The sequence below is a fragment of the Schistocerca cancellata genome, chromosome 11, assembly GCF_023864275.1.
Source record: "Schistocerca cancellata isolate TAMUIC-IGC-003103 chromosome 11, iqSchCanc2.1, whole genome shotgun sequence".
Lineage (NCBI taxonomy): Eukaryota > Metazoa > Arthropoda > Insecta > Orthoptera > Acrididae > Schistocerca > Schistocerca cancellata.
Genome location: NC_064636.1, coordinates 127,359,798 through 127,382,935, shown reverse-complemented (window position 1 = coordinate 127,382,935; position 23,138 = coordinate 127,359,798). Strand labels below are relative to the sequence as shown.

Here is a 23,138-nt window from a genome sequence, read left to right as displayed (position 1 = left end):
ATTTACATAATTAATTTCGATTATTGTTTCGTAAATGAATCCAGAAATCAACAAAGAAAACGGTACAGGATTGCGTAATTAATTACAGAAATTGTAAGGGTGACAATAACTCGTAATTTCAAATGTTTGTAAAAAAAATTATTTTAACTATACATTCAGAAGTAGTAGTTATCGATTATGATATCTAAACTAATATATTTTATAAAGTAATTCCATTTCATAAATTTTTGTTCGAAATATTACATGCTACGTCTGAAATTATATGAAAGTTTTCAGAAAGGTAGCTGAGATAATATTGACTGATCCAAGATTCCAAAAATAATACTGGTATCGACAAGTACTGTTGTGGAAAAGTAGTGCTAGAGGAGGATGTCCCGTCACATGTCCTCTTACTTAAGTTCAGGCTCCAGTTCCGAACTGTGCGAACTGCGTCGGGTAGAAGAGAGAAGCCATTCCATTTGTAGGCTTAGTTCACCTCACCCTACAGTGCCTGTATCTAAATATTTCCTTCTCATGTTAAGAATTAATTTTTGCGAAATACTTAATAAGAGCGAGTTTTCCTATTTCTAGATCTTGTCAGATAGAGAATTAGATTGCAGATAATCGCTTTGGCGAGGAGGAGAATAATTTCATTGTTAGTGCTTCCCACTTGCTGCGTTCCTAACTAAATATCGAGGTATAACTGAAAATGCACAGTCCATTGTGCCAAAAAGACTGCATGTAAAAAAAACATAGAAATATGCTGTCTCATTTGTTTTTAAAGGTCATTCAGTTTCATAGTCCACCTCCATGACTGAGTGATAGTTCGGCTTGCATAGCCATGGCACGCGGATGACTGCTCGCGTCCCGCCCGTCGTGGAGAGCACGCGCTCGGTTTCTCTGTTTACCCCCCACCGCGGCTCCGTGCACTGCCCCCTGTTACGAGCGAGCCGTGGCGCACACTGAACGCCGGATGGCGACCAGGATCAGGTTTCAAGTTGAATATGCACGACTACGACCTTTCGAAAATGAGTTGCACGGGATGATCTTCGCCTGGACCCACAGGTTGTAACTATCCATTTACTTTTCTATTACTGGTAACGTTGAAGGTGTCAATATGCGCACCGAAGAATTGTGTACCGACATTGAGATCCACCGCGTGCCAAACGTCAAGTTTAAGGACCCTGACGGACATGGCGGGGCCTCCATTCAATTAGGGTCTCTGAGCTCCCAATTGAGGTCCCACCACATATCGTCATGTCGTCTTCCAAGCCATATGGCAATGTACACAGTCACCAGGCCGACAGAAGGAAAACCTTTGATACCTATCCTGTTCTCAACAGTGTCCGTCAACCAAAATTTGACTTAGTGAAGCATGTGCCATTATTCCGAAAGCATCATAGTACAGTAACTGCATTAATCAAAGTAACTAATGACATTAAGCATGCTATGGACAGAGGTGAAGCTACCATCCTAACACTGCTTGACTTTAGCAAGGCTTTTCATACTGTTGACTTTGATATATTACTAATTAAAATGAAACAGCTGAATTTCTCAAACAGCGCAATACACTGGTTCGACAGCTACCTCAGAAACATAAGTCAATGGGTCATGGAAAAACGTGCTCTCTGGACTTCCCATGGCTCCGTCCTTGGTCCACTACTCATCTCCCTGTACATTAATGATATTTCTTCCGTGATTTACTCCTGCAACTACCATCTATATGCCGACGACATCCAACTGTACACAAGTGCAAGCCCCAAGAACATTGCTGACGCAGTAGCGAGTATGAACGCAGATCTTTGGTTTTTTTCTCGATGGGCACAGAATCTAGGTCTGGAACTAAACCCCAAGAAATCCCAGGTCATTCTTATATCTCATTAAAAGATAATCAGCTGGTACTTTGACGAAACAGTCCCTCAAATACTCCTCAATGTTACCCAACTACCCTATCAAAAAGCAGTAAAAGACCTTGGAACAATCTTGGATGAACGCCTAAACTGGGAAGAACAAACTGTCTCAGCTTGCCGGGAATCGCTCTCCTCCCTACATGCAATCCAAAAATTTAGAAAAATATTTCCAACCCACGTTAAACAAAAATTAGTCCAAACACTAATCGCGCCTAATCTATACTACTGTGAAGTAGTTCAACACGGCACAAATAGTGAAAATTCGAGATGCCTCGAGCTAGTGATGAATGCTTGCGTTAGATGCGTATGCAGTATACGGTTGTATGATCATATCAGTCATTCATACTCCAAGCTTGATTGGATACGCCCACATAAGGTATGCGATCTCTGCACGATGTGCTTACTTCACCTATTTCTTAGTCACTGGTTCCCCCAATACTTATCTTCTCACATTAAACACCTATCGTCATTCCACAACCGCAATACCAGATCGGATACGTCTAGCATTTTGGCTGTACCCTTACACAACACAAAATCTTTCTCTGTGTGATGCTCCATCTCAGCCATACGACTATGGAACGCGCTCCCCCGTGATCTGCATCTTATCCAGAACCATTCAACATCTGTTGTTGAAAATTGTAACTACTGTAATTTCGAAAGTTTGTCTGCCTGAAAATGTACTGTTGTCCCAAGCATATTGCAACAAACGGTGTATTTCTATCGCTGCTCATTTAGTTTTTATTGCCGTTTCAAATATACCGGTCATTTTTGAAACACCCTGTATAATGGACGCAGTATGCAAACATTTGTCTTGCATCGCAGATCCTGCACATGGCCCAAACTTTTCATATCCTGCCGTCAATAGATAGACATGTGTTAGCCGAGCTGGCATGTTGTTTAAGGTCCGCTATGAGTCCCCCACCCTCGTGAAGCGCAGAGGAGGCCTCAGCTTTTGTCATCTCCAACATCAAACAACTGCCCTCTTTAAATTCTTGGATGTCAAGATGTGGCAACGTATTTCGACTTGTCTGATTAGCCTATTGACTAGTCTCTGTCGTTGCCCCAGCGCCGCTGACAAAGGTCCCAACGTCCTTTTCCTGCTGGAACTATTTCTTTCATAAATACAACTACATCTGGACCCCGCTTCTCCCTCCAAGGCCAAGGTAGTGTATGTCTCACTGCAATTGCAGCTTCTGCTGAATGTGATTGAGGAAAAACAGCCCCTTTTCTCGTGGAATGTTGTATGGAGGGAAGTGCAGGCCCAGACTATTGCGTCAGATGTCCAATCCACCTGATACACGATGGTTAATGGAAAGCAGATATTAAAGTCGCTTCTATGCAGGATACACCTCACAGCATCACCATTACATACTACATGTGGCCTACAACGATATCTGTGAAGGCGAGGTGAATGATGTTTGGCCTTTGGTCGAGCAGATGTGGGCATTCATCTCACACATGACTCCAGACATCACTACAGTCCCAAAGCTTCTCTTCCCAGGCATGGACTGTTTACTGTGGACTAAGACTCAATCAGGAGCTTGGATTAGCGGACATGCTGCCTACCACCTGTTTGGTGGTGGTCCCTCGATTTGTGGCAGTACCTTAATGACTGTCATTGTGCAGTTGTCAAGAATTCTAAGAACCAACAATATTTATCGAACATTCTCAAGGGTGCTTTCTGTAACCACCTTCGCAAATGGATCATACATGCTAGGAACAGCGACATACCTTCCTTTCCTCCGTTTTACAGAATCTATCCCCTGAACAGATATTCATACACACTTGTGAAAAGATGTGCGTCAGTGAATTACTAACGCATCCCTACCACCCAGATTCTCTCCCGATGATGCTGAAGGCTATTGCCAGTCTTTCTGGGGAAGTGCTGGCGCAGCGAAGGTGGCTTAAAAACACAATTAAAAAAGATCTCCGTTGTATCCTCCTTTCCCCTTTGGTAAACGTTAATGATATTAACTGGGGCTACACATGAAGTTCAGGAGATCATTTTATTTTTTTATTTTTTTTTGGGGGGGGGGAGGGCTTCATTTACGATAAGAGTGGCTGGCGATGGCATTGACTTCTTCGTTTCCTTTGTGTGCCTAGGTATAGTCAAGAATGGTAGAAACATGGTAAAAAAAAATGGTCAGTGAGGCATAGCTGACATTTTCTCCACTCAGGGACTGGGCGTTGCGTTGACTTCAACATCATTTCATCCCAATCGACACGCAGGCACCGAGGTGACTTTACCTGAAAAACCTTGCAACAAGTGGCTGGACACACAGGTGAGGCTCCTGGCCTATCCACAAGCATCATCAATGTATTCAGTTTAGTAGGCAATGAAATTATTAAATTTTACATTCTAATTATTGCGGCGCGGAGTGACCGCGAGGTTTAGGCGCCATGTCACCGACTGCGTGGCCTCTTTCGCTGGAGGTTCGAGTCCTCCCTCAGGCATGATGTGTGTGTTGTAAATAGCATAAGTTAGTTTAAGTAGTGTGTAAGTCTAGGGACCGATGACCTAAGTTTGGTCCCTTAGGAATTCACACACATTTGAACACATTTTTTCTAATTATTAGTTTGCGGGTTATTATTACTACTCTTGTTTTTTGCTCATTTGAACTACTTTATTCAACTAACAAGAAGAAATACCTCTAAAGGAGAAGTTGTGTACAAAGAACTGCATCGCCCATCTCTCACAATTTTTGTAATTCTGTGGGATATTTTGAAAAATTTGAGCATCATTTTGTGTATGATTGCTGTGGCTTTACCGAAGTTCGTTGCCAATGTGATGCTTTGTGTTGATTTATTGGTTGTCATTTTTCCATTCCAAATATAGAACAATTGTGTTGCATAACATTCAGCAAATGCAACATGTAGCTGTTTCTCACTGATATTCGTCTCCAAAGTCAGTTTTGCACATATTTCTATAATACCGGTAATTTGGGAAGTGCTTTCACTTCATCAGTGGCTTCTGAATGAGGTACAGCTGAAAGAGCTTCGTCAAGAAGCAGCAGACAAGAGGACGAGTGGGCCACCAAAGTGCTCTTCATTATCTCTCAACTATGAGAGTACGATGAGCTCTTTTTTGCTCTGTAGTGCATTCGTCCCTCATAATGAACTGACGTGATTGGAGTTCTGTACCCATTACAGTAGTTTTGTGGGTACTGGATAGAGATATCGCAGTGATTGAACAGGCGACAGTAATTTAGTTGCTGAAAGCAATGCTTGGCCACTATCGAAAAGAGTTGCTGCAGTTCCAGATGATGCAGCTGCAAGGGTACTACTTCATTCCGACCATATGTTTTCTAAATAAATGAAACGGACAACGTTCTGATTTTGCCTCCTGGGGCATGTAGGATATACTATCAACGACATTGACTTGTAATTGTAAGCATGGTTATGTTATAGCCTATATGTTATTCTGGAACCAATTCCAGAAGATTCGTTTGAATAGGTGTGCCCAATTATTCAACGTCATAGAGTATTTCACATTGCTTATTGTGAACGAAAACGTTGTTTGAGGCTTGATTTGGGGCAGCCATTCCCAATAGTTTGTTAGGGAATGATAAGCGTATGTCGTCCATCAAAACCAGCACCTCATTATAGAGGTTTGGCGTGAATCGAATGTTTGGATTTTGATTATTAGAATGCTTGGATGTTAACCCTTAACTGGAAGCGATAATTTAACGAACATAACTATAATCGCTGGTCCAGATGGACCCTTCAATAAAATTCAACACAATCCCCATAAAGGAAATAATTCATATGTAAATGGATAATTATTGTATTAAAATAAATTAAATTTCAAATATAAATAAACTTTTATTGAGTAAAAATTTTACATTGTGTTATTTGTTTAAGTCCTATGTTTCATATTTTACAAAAAAATTTTAGTATATTACTTTGGATTGCTACATGATTGCTTACATCAAAAAACCTAGATATACTATGGGGTTCTCATAACCTCCGCTTAACATAAATAACGACTCTACATGCCACCAGTCATAAACAAAAATAATGAAAACGAAACATGGAGGTGTCCAAATGTTATCTACATCAGTACCTGAACGAAGAACAGCACTTGGTACACAACACTGCTTTTCCTGCATGCCGTTTACAGATGAATTTAAAACAAGTGTCGCATTTTTGCGATTGTTTGCTGTCAGTTTTAGGACCACATAAATAACGTTTTCCCCTTTTTCGTGATCCACATTGATTACAAGGTGAATTTTCTGGTCAATGGTCATTTTGTGGCTCATCAGCTGCCCCTAGTAAATTATCTATCCTGCTCCCAAATCTACTAAACATGAATAATCTTTCTTTCTGTGATAAAGAGCCTCATAAAATTTAGTCCAATTTCTTTATGTAATGATTACTTTTCATACGCTTTACACCATTTGATGCCTTCCATAATACGAATCGACTTGCAATCGCAAAATTCAATGTTCTTCTGGGACTGAATAATTGGCGAATTTCTGATCTCATGTATCAACACCACCTTTCATTCTCTTGTAAAATTCAATTATCTCAGGTTTTCCAGTATTTTCATTGACTGAATTGTCATGGTGCATTGATGAGATCACCACTGTGCTTCGATCCTTTTTCTGGACATAAAATGTCAACGTTTTATCCTTCATGAAACCAAATAACGTAGATCCTACTACCCGTTGTTTATTGGATAAAAGTTCTGGTGGTATTTCCCTTTTAATTTTGTTCATCGTTCCAATGAAGGTCAAACCATTTTCAATCAGTTTGTCAACAAGCTCCACGGGAAAAAACCCATTATCGGCAGTTATATTTCTATTTGTTCCAAATAAAGGTTCTGCAAGCTGCAGTACATTCTGTATTGGAAAGGAAAGTTGGCTTGTTTTATAAGTAATTGCTTTGCCTGTATAGATAAAAGCATTGTATAGACGGTGTGTTTTAGCGTCGCAAAGGCACTTAATGTTGCTGCCATATTTAGCAGACTTCGAGTTCATATAAAGCTTGAAAAAACATTTCCCTCTAAAAGGGCGAAGCAGTTCATCAACTGTCAAATATTCTGAGCAGCTATTTCTTTCTTTTTTTTTTTTGACAGTTCAGAATGAAATCTCCAAATATTTCTGAGTGAGAGTAGCGCGTTCATTAGCTCTTCTTTCTTCCCAGAAATTCACATATTGAACTCTCGAAGCAGATAACAGGAACGTAAATCTCTTTACTGACATCGTTATTCTGAATATATCTTGGCTTGTTACATCAGTTGCCCATAAACTCTGTATGTCTTCATGGCCCGATTTCAATACACTTGATAATAGTAACAAACCAAAGGATGCTTTCATTTCCGTAATACTCACATGGTTAGTGTAAGTTGCATTATTTTAATACTTTTCTGAATATTCTGTTATTTTATGATTAGTGTGAGTGCAAATATGTGCGATTATTTCATCTGATATCAGCAAATGCCATGACTGAATTGGTGACATGCTCCGTTTTTGACGAACTGTATCGATGAGACGAGGCAAGTGAGTGATGAAGGTGTGGCTTCTGAGTCTGGACCTAGCTGGTGGATGAATAGACCACTTTAATCGATTTTTACGACAAAAATATGAACTACTTGAGAGCCAACTAACTCACTCTACTAAACCACCAGACGATGGATTACTTGAATCAGAACAAATGTCTTGTTGTGTATTTTCATCGTCACTTATGTCGTCATCACTTATGTTCTCTTAATCGCAAGGTTCAAAATCGCTTAAAGATTCTGTATCTGAACAATTTTCGTCTAATAACAGTTCACAGATTTCTTTTTCAGTGATACTGTGCTGCATTCTGGGAATAAAGTGCCTGAAACCCACAAAATAATTCAATACACACTGACTAAAAGAAGTCCGTATCTGGAATCGAGAGTCACATTGGACTTTCAGGAAATTTCAAGTAGCGAGCTCCCCATCCCTGGTGTACCTCACGATGTACTGAGACAGGAACGTACCTACAGCTTTTGCATGGAGGGGGGGTGTAAGACTATCATTTAAGAAGCTAAACCTGTCTTCGCCCCACCACATAAAAAGATTTTGCTGTTAACGCCAATAGTCAATCAAGTAGAAATTTAAAAACCCACAAATTCGTTAGCATCTATATTCCATGTGGGTATAACTGTAGAGAAACATTAATTGATGCAAGCGTCTTTAAATAAAATATATGTATTGTAGCTGTTGAGGTATTTATTTATGAAAAAGCAACTAATTCTAAGCTAACATTGGAGGTAATTATATATTTTTGAATATCATTATTAATCATTTATATTAAGCGATAATATTTTACATTAGTCTTTGTATTTAAACTGTGACACTTTGGCATTTTGCTGTAACTTCAGGTCGTAAGTTAATTTAAAAATAAACATTAATTGCTTTAATTTAAAGTATTATATTTAGCCTTTTACGTCTTGCTCCTAACTTACTAATAATTTCTTCACAATGTAGTTGCACCGCCAGGGGTGCAAAATTGTTTTATTCGCCACTGTTTGTCACATTTACTTTTCAGCCAACGAACAGTCCACCATTTTTGCTGGCAAAAAAGCTACTTCAACATGGACAAAGTTGCAACTATTATTCATTATTAAACTTCATGAAATTATATCACACTGTACAGTCTCAGTGATTGTAGTTTCAAGATTAGGTACCACAAAAAGAGAGCTCCAAAACAATCACACGCTTTCTATGTTCATATTGTTCACGGAAAACTTATTTTAGGAAAATTATAAGAAACTTTCAATAAGTGATTGAATAATTTCTTAATTTGAGATTTACTCGGCCAATACATGTGCCTGTAACCACATGAAATTTCATTAAGATGACACTAACACGTTTCAAGAGTTTTGAAGTGAGTAGTTCCTAGGGAAAACGCCCATAATCCAGGCAATTGTTACTATAAATATCAGTGGAAAATAGTTATTAAACATTATAACCAAATTCTCTCATATAATAGCCTAACGCAGAATTAAACTAGAAAAAATTGGTATAACGTATTTTGCGATAGGTCCATTTGTTCACTTGTAATGAAAAGTTAAACTAGAAGGTTATTCTTAATTGTTGCAAAACTGTGGCTCAAATTCATATAACCCTTTTTATAATGGTAAATAGGAGACTCACCCATCTTTTTTTCTTCCTCAGTTTTCCTGGATGGGCCCGCTTCTTCATGCTGAGATTCCGCATCACGTGGTGACATTCCACTATCTTTCGAAACAAGTGCATCAGAATTCTGTGTCTCTTTTTTAGAAAAAAAACCAGGAGGGATTTCTGTCTTGTCCGTTTAATTGTTTTTTTTTTTTAACGCGACTCTTTTAACTACTAAACACACGCACGCACTGTTTAAGCTGGCTTAACACACTACGCCCGAAACTTCGTCACTCTAACTGTGACTGCCCAAGGGGAAGCTACAGAACACACGGGGTTGATTCCGTTCAATGTTGCCAGCCAAAAATAAGTTAATTCCGCTATAAGCACATCCAAATTCCACTACATTTTCAAATGTAATTTATGATATAGTCAACATAATTCCTGACGATATACAGGCTAAATAAATAATTTAAGCTATAAACAAATATATTCCATATCTTTCCAGCTGGGGCATCTAACGATCAGCGACAGCTAGGACGACAGTGTCCAGTGATGGACCTGAATATCCGTGCCTCATTCAAATACTTGCTGTTAACCTAGTAATTGTAGTTTGATCCGACAGGTAATTTTCCTCTTTATATGGAATCTGAACTGACTAAGGCGTAAGGAGTTAATTTATAAGGTATTTTTTTTTAGCATTGTGTGTGTGAAACGTTTCAATGTTTATTAAAATCACAGTGAAATTTATGAATTTTTTGATGCACCAATTTTTGATCACCTTCATTTCTCAGATAATAATTGATACGTCTTTTCAAACTTACGGGAATGTCCCTCCGTAATGTACGATCCCATTTACAATGACAATCCGAAAAACCATGGCAATGGCTATAAACGAAGTTGATACGGCAACGGTTACCAGCGTAACAACTACAGGGAAACAAAACAATGAAGGCTACCAAAATGGATCGCGAAATCAGAACAGTTCTCAGCAGCAGGACCAAGTCATGCAACACCAACAAAATGCACCACCACAGCGAGCAACGAATGCAAAATATCAGCAGCAGTTTAAACAAAATCAGAAGCCGCGTGGAGCATACAGTCCGACCATATTCTGCACCTAAGTCAGGCCGCCGCCGAAATACAATTTTTGCAACCAGCCGGGATTCGTACCAACGGTAGCATGGTATTCAAGCTCTACCGTGACGATAACAGAAGACAATGGCACGAGCGCTACATCAAACGGTAGCAGCTCAGCACAAAGGGAAGCGGAAAACCGGAAGCAGCTGGTCCAGGCCTCCGTGGGTTGGCTGCTGAATGCGTAGGGGGCGACTTCATGTCGGAGTTAATAAGTCTCATACGCAGAACTCAGATATACGTGAACAATTAATAGGAGAAAAGGTGACTAAACCAACAGAAGACGTATGGCAAGACCGAGTACAAGCTTCTGCGCAGATCTATATATCGCTCATTTACCAATCATAACAATAGAAGATACAGGTACAAACGGGAATGCAATGTCGTTGTGTGTTTTCAGACAAGTATCTGCCATAATCAAAGTACCCACTTTACCGGTTCAAGGCTGTACAGTTACCAGTGCTGTCGGTTCCATGATTCAAAGAGTAAACCAGTCCGAACAGAATCAATGACAATTGCATGTGTGTGCTTAGTCGTGAAAAATCTATCCATTCCTTGCATACTCGGTGTGGAGTTTCTCCGCAAGACAAGAGCAGTAATTGGTATTTATAACAGTACGCGGGTACCCGGGTTCGATTCCCCGCGGGGTCAGGGATTTTCTCTGCCTCGTGATGACTGGGTGTTGTGTGCTGTCCTTAGGTTAGTTAGGTTTAAGTAGTTCTAAGCTCTAGGGGACTGATGAACATAGATGTTAAGTCCCATAGTGCTCAGAGCCAGCCTATAACGGTACATGCAAGCTGACAGTTAACGAGACAGCAATTACGGTTTAACTTTTGCGTGACATCATAAGAGCAGCGGATCGACAATGCCATGTCCTGATGCACCGACTGTACCGGTGGGGTAAAGCACGCAGCGATCACCTGTTGCATTTCAGCCAACACGTTTCTGATTGTGACGAATACGAGCAAATACCGGCTCAAGAAGAAATAATTCGCAAAACCATTGAATCACGTGAACTAACAGACGCCCAGCAGCAGGATTTATTCCATCTTTTAATGAGATATTCACCCGTATTTTCTACCAAGCCAAGGATTATAAGAGGCTTCGAGTTCGACATGATCATTTCCCAAGGCACGTACTGCAAGACCACCTATGCCCCGGCCAGTGTGGCCGAGCGGTTCTAGGCCCTTCAGTCTGGAACTGCGCGACCGCTACGGTCGCAGGTTCGACTCTTTCCTCGTGCATGGATGTGTGTGATGTCCTTAAGTTAGTTAGGTTTAAGTAGTTCTAAGTTCTAGGGGACTGATGACCTCAGATGTTAAGTCTCATAGTGCTCAGAGCCATTTGAACCATTTGAACCACCTATGCGATTTGGCAATCCAAGAACGCAGTCGTTAGAGACGGGATAAGATAAATGATCAAGTGTAACATTATCTTAAACTCTGATTCACCCTATTGCAACCCCTTAGTTCCTGTTATGATGGAAGATGTCAGCGTAAGGTTGGTACTGGACGCTAGCAACATTAATAAAATAATATCACCGGTTTTCAGGAGGCCTGAACCGCTCGAAGAGCAATTCCAGAAATTTAGAGGTGTAAGGTATCTGTCTAGTTTTGACCCAAGACGTAGCCGCTGTCAGGTCTGGCTGTCACAACAATCGAGGAAGTATACATCATTTAATTTCGCCGGCCGGTCGTATCAGTTCAAAGTAGTTCCGTTTGGTTTGAATGTCAGTTCTGGAATATTTATTGCGGCTTTGGATTACGTTCTGGGACCAGAAATTTTAGACGTAGTGCGGTGTACGTCGATGACTTGCTAATTGCCACCATTTCATGAGAAAACCACATGCAGCTCATCGAGAAAGTGTTCAGGAGGTTCACGGACAACGGAGTTACTGCCAACCTCAGGAAGTCAATATTCGGGAAACAAGAGATCAAATTCTTAGGCCACGTGTTATCTTCAGAAGGAATTCGACCGGATCCCAAGAAACTTTCACCTATAGAAAACTTCCCTACGCCCACCACGAAACGTCAGCTTAAAGGGTTCATTGGAATGGTGTCATTCTTTCGGCGTTTTCCATCCGAACAATGCCTTAACCACCCGTCATTACACGATCTGTTGAAAATGAACGTTCCGTGGAATTGGATGGAAGAGTGTAAACGAGCTTTCAAGGGGATAAAAGAAGCATTACATAGGGGTCCTTATTAGACTTGTCATTTGTTAAACCCTACAGATAAATACTGTCATTTTGTTGCATGTGGAACTAGCATATGTGAAAAACGCAGATTGGTTAATGAATGGACATTTCTACGTGATTTGTAAACTTTTCAAACCACTCAATTTCTGTCATTGTTATTCACGTAAGTGTTAACATGTTATATGTACGTTAAGTCCAAGTTCGTAATTATAGTGACAATTACCCTAAATTTGTGTTTGCTTAATCATTTACTTTCTATGTGTCAAGTTTTCTTTTTACAGAGCCAACCGTGTCCGACGTGTCATTGCGCGGACAGAACAGTCGAGGGCGACGTTAACATACTGCTTATATTCCACCATTGTAATATTCCTCAAATTCAGTTTCAGACTGGCCCTTAGGTACATTTTCAGTGCGAGTGACGTCCGGGACTTTCTTAGCAAACTTTACTTCTCCTACTGAACATCGCTCACACGAAGCCTCACTGTTCCACAACACATAACCAATGAGGAAGTACGAACAGAACTGGAGAGAAAAGAAACTGGTGGCACAACCTAGTTAGAAGAAGGTATCTGTTGATAGGACACACACTGAGACATCTGGAGATCACGAATTTAGTACTGGAGAGAAGCATGGTGAGGGGGCGGGTGGGGGAGGGGGTTAGAGTCATACAGGGAGATCAAGTAATGAATACAGTAAACAGGTTGAGAGGGATGTAGGTTGCAGCAGTTACTTGGAGACGAAGAGGCCCGCACAGCATAGAGTATCGTGGAGAGCTGCGTGAAATCAGTCTTTGTACTGAAGCCCATAATAACAACAACCTTACTATTATTTCAGTTTTCAAATAGCATTTGCTTCTTTATACTATTTATCACAAATGGGATATGTGGTACCTGGATGTAATATAATTTCAATAGTTGGAGACAGTTGCTTATTATAGCACACAAATATTAGAAAACTTGCACGTGCACATACCTAATGCTGTAATTGTCACATGAAACTTAAATTTGCTTCAGCTGTTAGTATGAGGACCCTGAGGCTAGTCCATCAGTAGACTCAGATGAAGGCTGTACATTTTAGTCATAACATGATATGAGATACACTATTAACTATGTATACATGACATCATAAGCACTTTAACTTCAGACCTGCACAATCATCATTAAGCTTGCCCTTCAAGCCTAACCAGTCACCATTATGAATTTAGCTTTTACAGATAACTGTTACACTGTACTATGATTTTAAGACGAGCAATCTTTAAGTTCGATACTTGAAATCTATTATTGGCAATTACACTTTAATAAAAAAACAACTATCCTTGTACAAAAAAAACGTGGAGTACGTCAAAACTTGGCCTGACTGAATACTTATAGGATCAACTACTCCACTCAAGTTATTGCTTTTTTTTATGGGAGGTAATTAGTTTTCAGTTCAATGCTGGGATTATTGCAGCACTTGGAATAGGACCTTGTTTAAGTAAATGATTGCGCATAAAATAAGAGTACCCAACCCATTGTTTAGGGAACAAAAACTTATTCTTCATTAATAGAACAGATAAGTGGTCAATGCAATTAGTCAGTACTCAAATGATTCTGTGAGATGCAGGTGGTGGCAGTGTACATCTCATGTGGCTATTCAAAAAATGTGCCAAAAATATCCATGGCTCTTGCTGTATAAGGTAAACTGTCTACAACTACTGAAACTATATTACATCCAGGCACCACATATCCCATTTGTGATAAATAGTATAAAGAAGCAAATGCTATTTGAATACTGAAATAATAGTAAGGTTGTTGTTATTATGGTCTTCAGTACAAAGACTGATTTCACGCAGCTCTCCACGATACTCTATGCTGTGCGGGCCTCTTCGTCTCCAAGTAACTGCTGCAACCTACATCCCTCTCAACCTGTTTACTGTGTTCATTACTTGGTCTCCCTGTATGACTTTAATCTTCTTGGTACGGTATTTCAGTGCTAACTAGTGAATACCTTGAAAAATGAGCCTACGTTTTTCGACACCCGAGGCTACATAAAATAATTTTGCCGCTCTTCTTGCGTCGTTCAGTTCACAAGGTGTGAACACTTTGCGTGCTAGCCACCAATTTACTGTACGTGCAAAGGAACCTTTCTTTCAAGCTTCAGACGATTACACACCTACTTCCCGCTTGGATGAACCAGTGTTTCAACTGAAGTTCTAACGTTTTAATTCTTTCACAGACTATTAATTTCAGAATTACATCAAATTCGAGTAGCAATACACTTACGTTGTACACACTAATTTCTCTGCATTAAAGCAACACGCTGAGTCCTCCCTAACAAATAAATCCTCAGTTAAGTCACAAATTTCGCATCATACCCCATATAATCTTACTTTTGGTAATAAGTGTGGTTATGGCAGTGAGCCAAATGATTTTATCGAAAATCGAAATTACTGCATTTACCTTACTGCCTCGATTATAGCTTCAAGGATGTCATGAAGGAAATGTGACATGTGACCGTTTTCTAAATCCATACTGATTGGCAATGAGGTCCTTCTATTCAAGGAACCTCATTACGTTTGAGATGAGAATATGTTGAAGAATCCTAGAAGAAATGGATGGCAAGGATACTGCACGGTAGTTTTGTGAATGACTCCTGCTACTCTTCTACTAGATGGGTGTCTCCTCGAACGTCTTCCAACTACGGGGCACTGTTATTTGTACTGGAGATTTACAATAGATTTTGGTTAAGAGAGAGGCTAAATCAGACGCAAATTCGGTGTAGGGTCTGATAGAGATTCCATCGGGCTTGGAGCCTTGTTAAATCTCAGCTGTTTCTCAACACTAATGACACTAATGGTACATCTATATCTGTCATCGTCACAAATTAGAGCAATACCCCACAATACCACCTCTAAAGAAACATTTTGGGATACTAATTCAGAGTTTCTGATTTTGCTTTGCTATTCTTGATTGCTGTCATTACCTGGTCTGCGAGTGTCTGAACACTAAATTTGGTACCAGCTTTACACAATACCGGCATTTCCTTGGTTTTGTGAGAGATCCTTCCTATTCTGTTACAGCAGTCCTAGTAGGAGTGAAATTATGAAAAATCCAGGATGGAATGTTACCATATTACGAAAAGGAAAGTTGCAACTCACTACTGACAAGAAATGCTGAGTTGCAGATAGGCACAACAAAAAAGTCTCAAAGTTAAAGCTTTTGGCCAGTGAGGCCTTGGTCAACAGTAGACACACACACAGACACACACACAGACACACACACACACACACACACACATGACTGAAGTCTCAGGCAACTGAAACCACATTGTGAGCAGCAGCACGAGTGCATGATGGGAGTGGCGACTGGGTGTGGGGAGAGGAGGAGGCTGTGGCAGGCAGGGGAGCGACGGTATGGTGGGGTGGTGGACAGTGAAGTGCTACAGGTTAGACAGAGGGCAGCGGAGAGGTGAGGAGGGAGGGGAAGTAGCAGAAACGCAGGGAAATAAAAGGACTGGGGGTGGTGGTGGAATGACGGCTGTGTAGTGCTGGGATGGGAACAGGGCACCTTACTGGATGCGTGAGGACAGTGACTAACAAAGGAGGACGCCAGGTGGGTTGTGGGAACCTTTGTCAGTCAGTCCTCACCCATCCAGCTCCTACCCTACTCCCATTCCATCACTACATAACCGTCATTCCACCACCAAAGACAGTCTTTCTATTTCCCTCCTTTTCTGCTACTTCCCTCCCCCTCCCCACCATTCCCATTCCCACCATCTAACATGCAGCACTTCACTGTCCGCCGCCCACACATACTACCCCTACCCCTCTCCACCCCAACCTCCTCTTCACCCCAACCCTGTCGCCACTCCCATCATGCAGTGCTGCTGCTGCTCGCAGTGTGGTTTCAATTGCCTGAGAGAGCAGTCGTGTGTGTGAGTTTCGTTTGCGTGAGTACCTGTGTGTGTGTGTGTGTGTGTGTGTGTGTGTGTGTGTGTGTGTGTGTGTGTGTGTGTGTGTGCTTGTTGTCTATTGTTGACTGCAGCTTTAATGACCAAAAGCTTTAATTATGAGAGTCCTTTTGTTGTGCCTATCTGCGAGTCGGTAGTCTGAGTAGGTTAGACGAAATTCTCTTTCATCAGCCAAACACATCTCATTTAGCATCTTCCTACATGTAGCCCCACGTTTTGCCTAGCATTTATTGACCAGTTGTCTCTTTTTCTTTAGATGTTTCTTTAAAATGACTGCAGACTGTGGAGTGTCCCTCTTATCATGAACTGCTCTACATATGTACAAAGTGCACAGTTGACTGTTCTTATAAACCTGAACCACAATTTTTCTACATGTTTTTCTCCAGAGCTAAATATTTCGAGTTTTGTATTCAAATAGGTCACAACTGCTTCTATATCTGGTTTGCAGAACATATATGTATTCTGCTACTTGTTTTAGTTGCCATTTGTACGTTGTAAATCATTGTTGCTTCATGGTTATTGATACTAGTTTCTGTGTGAGCTTCCTCAAAGAGTTATGGTCATTTTGAAACTATCAGATGCAATATCACTAGTGGGCTTCCAAACAGTCTGTTTTAGGTAATTCTCAGACAACTCATTTAGAGGTGTTTCACCAGACGTCTTGTCACCCCCACCTCTTACTAAACTGTCATTTTCTCAGTCGATTGTTGCACAATTAGTATCTACTTCAACAATGAGAGTGTGACTTGGAAACTTATGTAACAGTGCTTCGGCTTTCTCTATAATATTTTGTTGCATCTGGAGTAGATCTAGAAGTGGACAGAGGGACCTGATTCCAAATTAATGCCCACCGATGATACTGAGTCTTTCCCAGACAGCCTCACACGCAGTTTATGTTTCTGTTTTGGTTGGTACAATTTGTTTGTGACCTGGGACAAATGCCCTACTATCTCCATGTACATTTTCGATACACGCTGAAATTTTTATCAGTATCTCACTGCTGTCAGTTCCGCGTTTCCACCAGCTTCTGTACCGGGTATTATGTGAGCTACTGGGCCTGCTTGAAACCCTGGCACGTTCTTATCGGTGACTGAGAAGTTGATCACTTGAACTATAATACTCTCGCCAGTATGTGACTCTTCTTTGGAACTGACTCTTTCAGGTCCCTATCGTTATCTGGACTGGATGAAGAGTAGTCTAATCTGAAAATCGTTATGTCCACTCCGCACCCAAACAGCTACCTGAGCAGCAGGCTCTGATGTGTACCTAACAACTGACCCATTTACGGTGTCTATAGAGTACTCAACCCCTTGACGCAAGTCCAAGAAATTTCAGGCTGTTTTGTCACAGAACCTTTGAATCAGTAGTTACATTCGACTGAGAACGTGGGGGGCACGACCAGTTTTGCACTACAGCAAATTGTCTCACTGAAATTAGATGACTGAGACCACCATTATCAACCTTCTCTGACAGTTGAATGATCCAAGTGTGGCCGAAGAGCGCGGCGAGCTGCCGGTTGCACTACGTTCCCTCAGCAGTTGAGGGAATGGCCTCTTCAGCAGGCTGAATAAGGCTTCCAGCCATAGACAGTGAGTACACTTAGTCTTCCCTCACATCGTTTCTTGCATTTACCTAACGGATACATTCACTTGCCGTACATTTGAACTTCCTACAGTTAACAGATGCTATCCTTTCATGTGTGCCTCTTCTTGACACTGCACATACCGTATTACTCAAAAGTTGAAGTTAGTCTCACTGACTCAGTTTCGATTTCAGTGGAAGTCTGCACCTCCTATTTGTTGGTTAGGGTGATAGGTACCGCGTGCTGAGTCCTCCCTGGTCCCTGCTTCACTGTCCATGCAGCCTAGTCCTACCAATGGCAGACCACTCACAGCCAAGTGGATGGGCGGTGACAGATCATGTACTATCTGTAGAAGCTGCTGACAGCCAAGAAGGATGAGCGGTGATAGATCATGAACTTCCTGTGCAAGCTTCTTACAGCCAAGTGGGTGAGTTTTGATAGATCATGTACTCCCTGTAGAAGCTGCTGACAGCCAAGTGGATGATTGGTGATAGATCATGTACTTCCTGTACAAGCTTCTTACAGCCAAGTGGATGAGTAGTGACACATCATGTACTTCCTGTAGAAGCTGATGACAGCCAAGTGGATCAGCGGGGACAGGTCATGTACTCCGTGTAGAAGCGACAGCAGGAGATGGTAGTAACTCAGGTATCTGTGGTATATCTGATACATGACTGCTGGTAACTCTCCAGAAACACCCATATACAGCAGCTTCCAGGCGACTGATCTTAACTTATGAACGTTAGCTAACTCTTCCCACGTTCGAGGAAGGTGTTCACAGTAGGGCTGCAGTGTGGCTGGTGTAATGTTTTTCAGAACAGTAAATAAGTATCATTGAAGTAAGCCTGCAGATCCTTTCTTATGTTCTGGGCCAGTTAAGCTCCAAGAACAGCTAGTTACCGTTAAGATCTGAAGCAGTCCGTTCGCAAATCGATGTTACCTTTATAGTGCAGTAGCATCTTCTATAAACGCTACTAATCTCGTGAAATTTTTAGAGGTTGTAGTCGAAAACCAAATGAAAATTATCGTTAGTTTACAGTAAATGCAGACAATGGGACACATGTTACTTACAACAAGCGCTACAGGAACACTGATTTTATGCGACACACGTACTACACATCACTGATAACTCATGAAAATTTTAAAAAATTTACGTATATTCACTTTGATACACAATTAAGGATTGGATAAATCTTTCTTTGAATGAGGCTGCTACTCCGATAATTTTTATGGAGGATAATTGTTGATCGCAGCTGATGTTGCAGCACAAAATACGTGCCTGATGGTACATAGCGTACGAAAACGGAATGTATTACAACTCAAGCAGGATTTAAATACAGTTAACACGAAAAATGTTTAAAATTGATGTGAAGTTTTAGGACGTGACTCTTAGAGGAGACTTTATCTGTCATATCTGATTTTACTTGGACACGAAGGAAATAGAGGAAGTCGGTTGTTACATTTTGAACTTGCGTGTCCAAGATGAACTCTGTAACATCAGTATGTCTCTAAAAAAAAAAAAAGTTACGGTGTGGAACATAACACAGGTAAGTAAACCTTTGCGAAAATTCTACCGATACGTTACACAGACAGATTACTCTATGGAATATGCAAGATGATTTTTTCAACCATATAAAAACTCTAGTGATTGATCAATGAGAGGGTAAGGAACAAAAAATGTCTGATGGTGCCCAGAAACGCATGATCCGTATGCCAGAAACCATTTATACAATCATACTTTGTTACAGATGCTGCAGTGTAATACCATGCAGCTACAGTTACAGTATGCATGATATCCTCGTAGAGGGTGGTACTGTTTATCGCACATCATGACCTAGGATGCAGGAAGTCGTGAAGGACGTACCCGAAATGATCAGAGTCTACAGTTGGAAGAAAATGTAGTCAGCAGTGTGGAAGGCGACCGCCATTCAGTAGCAGCCAGTGGACTGGCCTGTACAGGGTAAGCCAGACGACCGTGTGGGACATTCTCCATGTCGATTGTTACTACCGTTATCACTTACAGTGTGTGCAGGGCGTACGAGCGACAGACTTTCCACATAGGGAACAGTTCTGTCACTGATTTGTTCACCAGGCAACCACGATTCCGGGATCTGTGTTATCCATCCTGTTCACAGACGACGGCACCTTTACGTGGAGTGGTATCTTCAACTCTCGTAACAGGTATCTCTGGGATGGTATGCAGAACGCCCACGGTATGGTGACAGCGACTCATCAGCATCTGTGCAGCCGGTATGTGTGGGCCGGGATAATTGGCGGCCGTATTTTGGGACCAGCCTTCCTTCCACATCGCCTAATAGGCCTGAACTATGGGCGCTTCTTGCGGGCGTCTTTCTGGAAGAAGTGCTATTGATGATTCTAATGGTTATGTGGCTGCTACACTTTGCCGTTAACATCCAGACGCATCTCAATGGCGTCTTCCCTGGTTGATGGATTGGAGAAGGTGGTCCAGTTGCATGGCCTGCTCGTTCACCGCATCTCAGCCCGTGCGATTTCTGGTTATGGGGCGAGCTCAGGAAGTGTCGTGCACGCGTAGCCAATTCCAGATGTGGAGACACTGGAGCAGCGTATTCATCCCGCCTTCGACGCTGTTCGTATGCAGCCTGGCCGGTGTGAGCGTGGGAGGCAGGGCACGCTACGGCGCGTATACACGCATGGATTGAGGCACATGGAAAGCATTTTCAGTACATACTGTAACTGTCGCTGCGTGGTACAGCGACTATTAGACTGCAGTCTTCGTAACAGTGTATGATTGAATAAATGGTCTCTAGCATGGAAATCATTCATTTCCGGACGTAAGTTCGTTAGACCTTTCTTGTTGCGCATGCTGTCATCCATCAATCCCTAGAGTTGGTACACGGTGGTAAAAAACACCCTGTATACGCAGCATGATGACCAAATGGCATTCCAACTGGAGCTTTCTACAGTACCGAAAGCAATGGTACACTGATACCCAACCAACGATGTTGCGCAGTTCCCTCGCAGTATTCCTATGACTGCCCTGTGACCCAAAGCAGTTACCCCAACACGTTCACGCCTGTGTGAACCACGTGTGGGTCACGCCCATCTCTGCCAGTTATGTTACTTGCATAGCAATAACGTCTGACGTACGTATTGCCTATCATGCAGGAGCAACGAACTGTACTGAATACAAGTTGGTGTGACCCTTGGACAAGAGAGATTTCTGAACAATTGATGTATATTCATTTTATATCTTCTCTCGCTGTTCTAAAAATAGAACCTCGATATATTCAAGTAGGCTATTAGCCTAGTGTGTTTGAATAAGACTAGCAGGGAACAGGTGGCGCAGGCAGCTGGAGGGAAGCTCGCACACGCTCGCCTCCCCACGGCACCGGCGAGGACGTCTCAAACCAGAAATAAGGCTACCGTGATTAAATAAACTAGCAGCAAAAGGACCACTTGGATCATGAGTAACGGATGAAACACTTACCTGACTTGTCGGCTGTTACACTGTGTCCGCTGACTTCTGTATACGATTCCGGAAAATAAATTCGTAATAATCTCAGTGCATAACTTAAACATTTACTTCATTACTTCACAAAAAATTGCTGTCCATTATCGTACCCAGCCTCATAGGAATCGAAAAAAAAATAATTTTTACCTGTAACGGAAATTGGGCGACTGTAGCCACTACATATGACCACCGCCACAAAAATGCGGATGAACCAACAAGCGTTTCTGCGGAACATCACGGAAGGTCGCAGGTGTCGGGCCAAGTAAAAAACTTTTCCCTCAAAACAACTTCACCGAACTTGCAGTCTGCTGAACAACCTGAAATGTTACGAAAAGTGTAATTACAAAACGTACTTTTTTTTGCAGCTACCTGTATAGTAAATAAAGAAACGTAAATTAATCTGAATTACACCATTTCACCAGATGGATGCCACTCCGTTGTTCCGAATATACAGGGTGATTCACGAAGGTATGCAAATGTTTTAATTTGTTGTTCTACAAGTGAAAGTAAAGAAAAAAGTTCGTGTGAACGCAGGTCCGCAAATGTTCATCTACGGAGTTACGGCTAGTAAGAGATTTTGCCTGAAATTTACCAACTTCGGTAATATGATGCCATCGCAAAACAGTACGAGGTTACAGTAAAGCACGATTTCCATTTATTTTGTTGTTATTCATTTGGTGAAACTAGTAAGAGATGCTCCAGGCGCGTATCTGCAGTAGTTTTTCAGAACATCCAGTGAAGCAAAGAAGTAATTTCGTAAAAATTTTAATTTATTACTTGGCCCAATTGGTTTTTTAAATTCGAGGCGACTGCACAAAGTTTTCAGCAGAAGTTGTAGAGAATTTTATTTTGAAATAAAGAGGCTAATAACTTTAACTGAAACTGTATGAATTTGTCAGATAATCTGCTTTTATTAATACCACATCACACGTGAATTCATGTTACAGCGGATAAAACATAGCTCAGTGTTAAGGAAGTGGTACAGTGGGCACACAGTTTGACAATACATTCACAATAAATTATCAAAAACGTGTCCACCGAGTTCAATGAATTTAGCTACATATGTGTGAACTGATTTTGTTGCTCGTTTCAGTTCCACAGAGTTGTTCTTAATTCTGCCTATTGCATTCACAACGCGAACAAGTAATGCCTCACGTGTATTGACTTTGTCCTCATGTCTTTCAGCCACCTGCATACAAAAAAATGCATTGGTGTTAAATCTGGCGATCTGAGTGGCCACAGACGTGTAGCATCTCGACCAATCCATTTATGGCGAAAATGTTCATTTAAATGTGTAGTGACGGGTTGGCGAAATGTGGAGGCGCGCCGTCACGTTGGAAACACATTTGCAATCGCGTAGAAAGTGGAACATCTTCGAGCAAGCGGGGTTTTGTTCTTGAAGGAATTGTAAGTATGTCTCGTCAGTTAGACGTGCTGGGAAAATATTTTATTAGATTCATCATATCAATGACGACGAAGTAAATGGAAATCATGCTTTACTTTATCCTCGTACAGTTTTGCGATGGCTTCGTATTAGTGAAGTTGCTAAATTTGAGGCAAAATCCTTTATTAGCCGTAACTTCGTAACTAAACATTTGCGGACCGATGTTTATATGAACTTTTTCTTTAGTTTTACTTGTAGGATAACATATTAAAATATTTGGGTATGTTCAGGTACCACCATGTATACTGGCTCATCAGCTGCACTGTTTAAGGCAAATACTGTCGAAACAATTTAAGAGATCGTTATAATGTTTGCACCCTATTAATTGCGAGAAACTGCTGTATGAGCGACGTATAG

At 41.3% G+C, this 23,138-nt stretch overlaps 1 protein-coding gene across 1 annotated transcript in view; it reads right to left on the bottom strand.

Moving 5' to 3' along the window:
- Positions 1 to 9,092, bottom strand: part of LOC126108331 (uncharacterized) — a 57,075-nt gene extending 47,983 nt beyond the window's left edge. Inside the window, exon 1 of the mRNA XM_049913548.1 lies at positions 9,017 to 9,092. Within this exon, the coding sequence (XP_049769505.1) occupies positions 9,017 to 9,092 (76 nt within the window). The remainder of the gene's footprint in view (positions 1 to 9,016) is intronic.
- Positions 9,093 to 23,138: the final 14,046 nt, after the last annotated feature.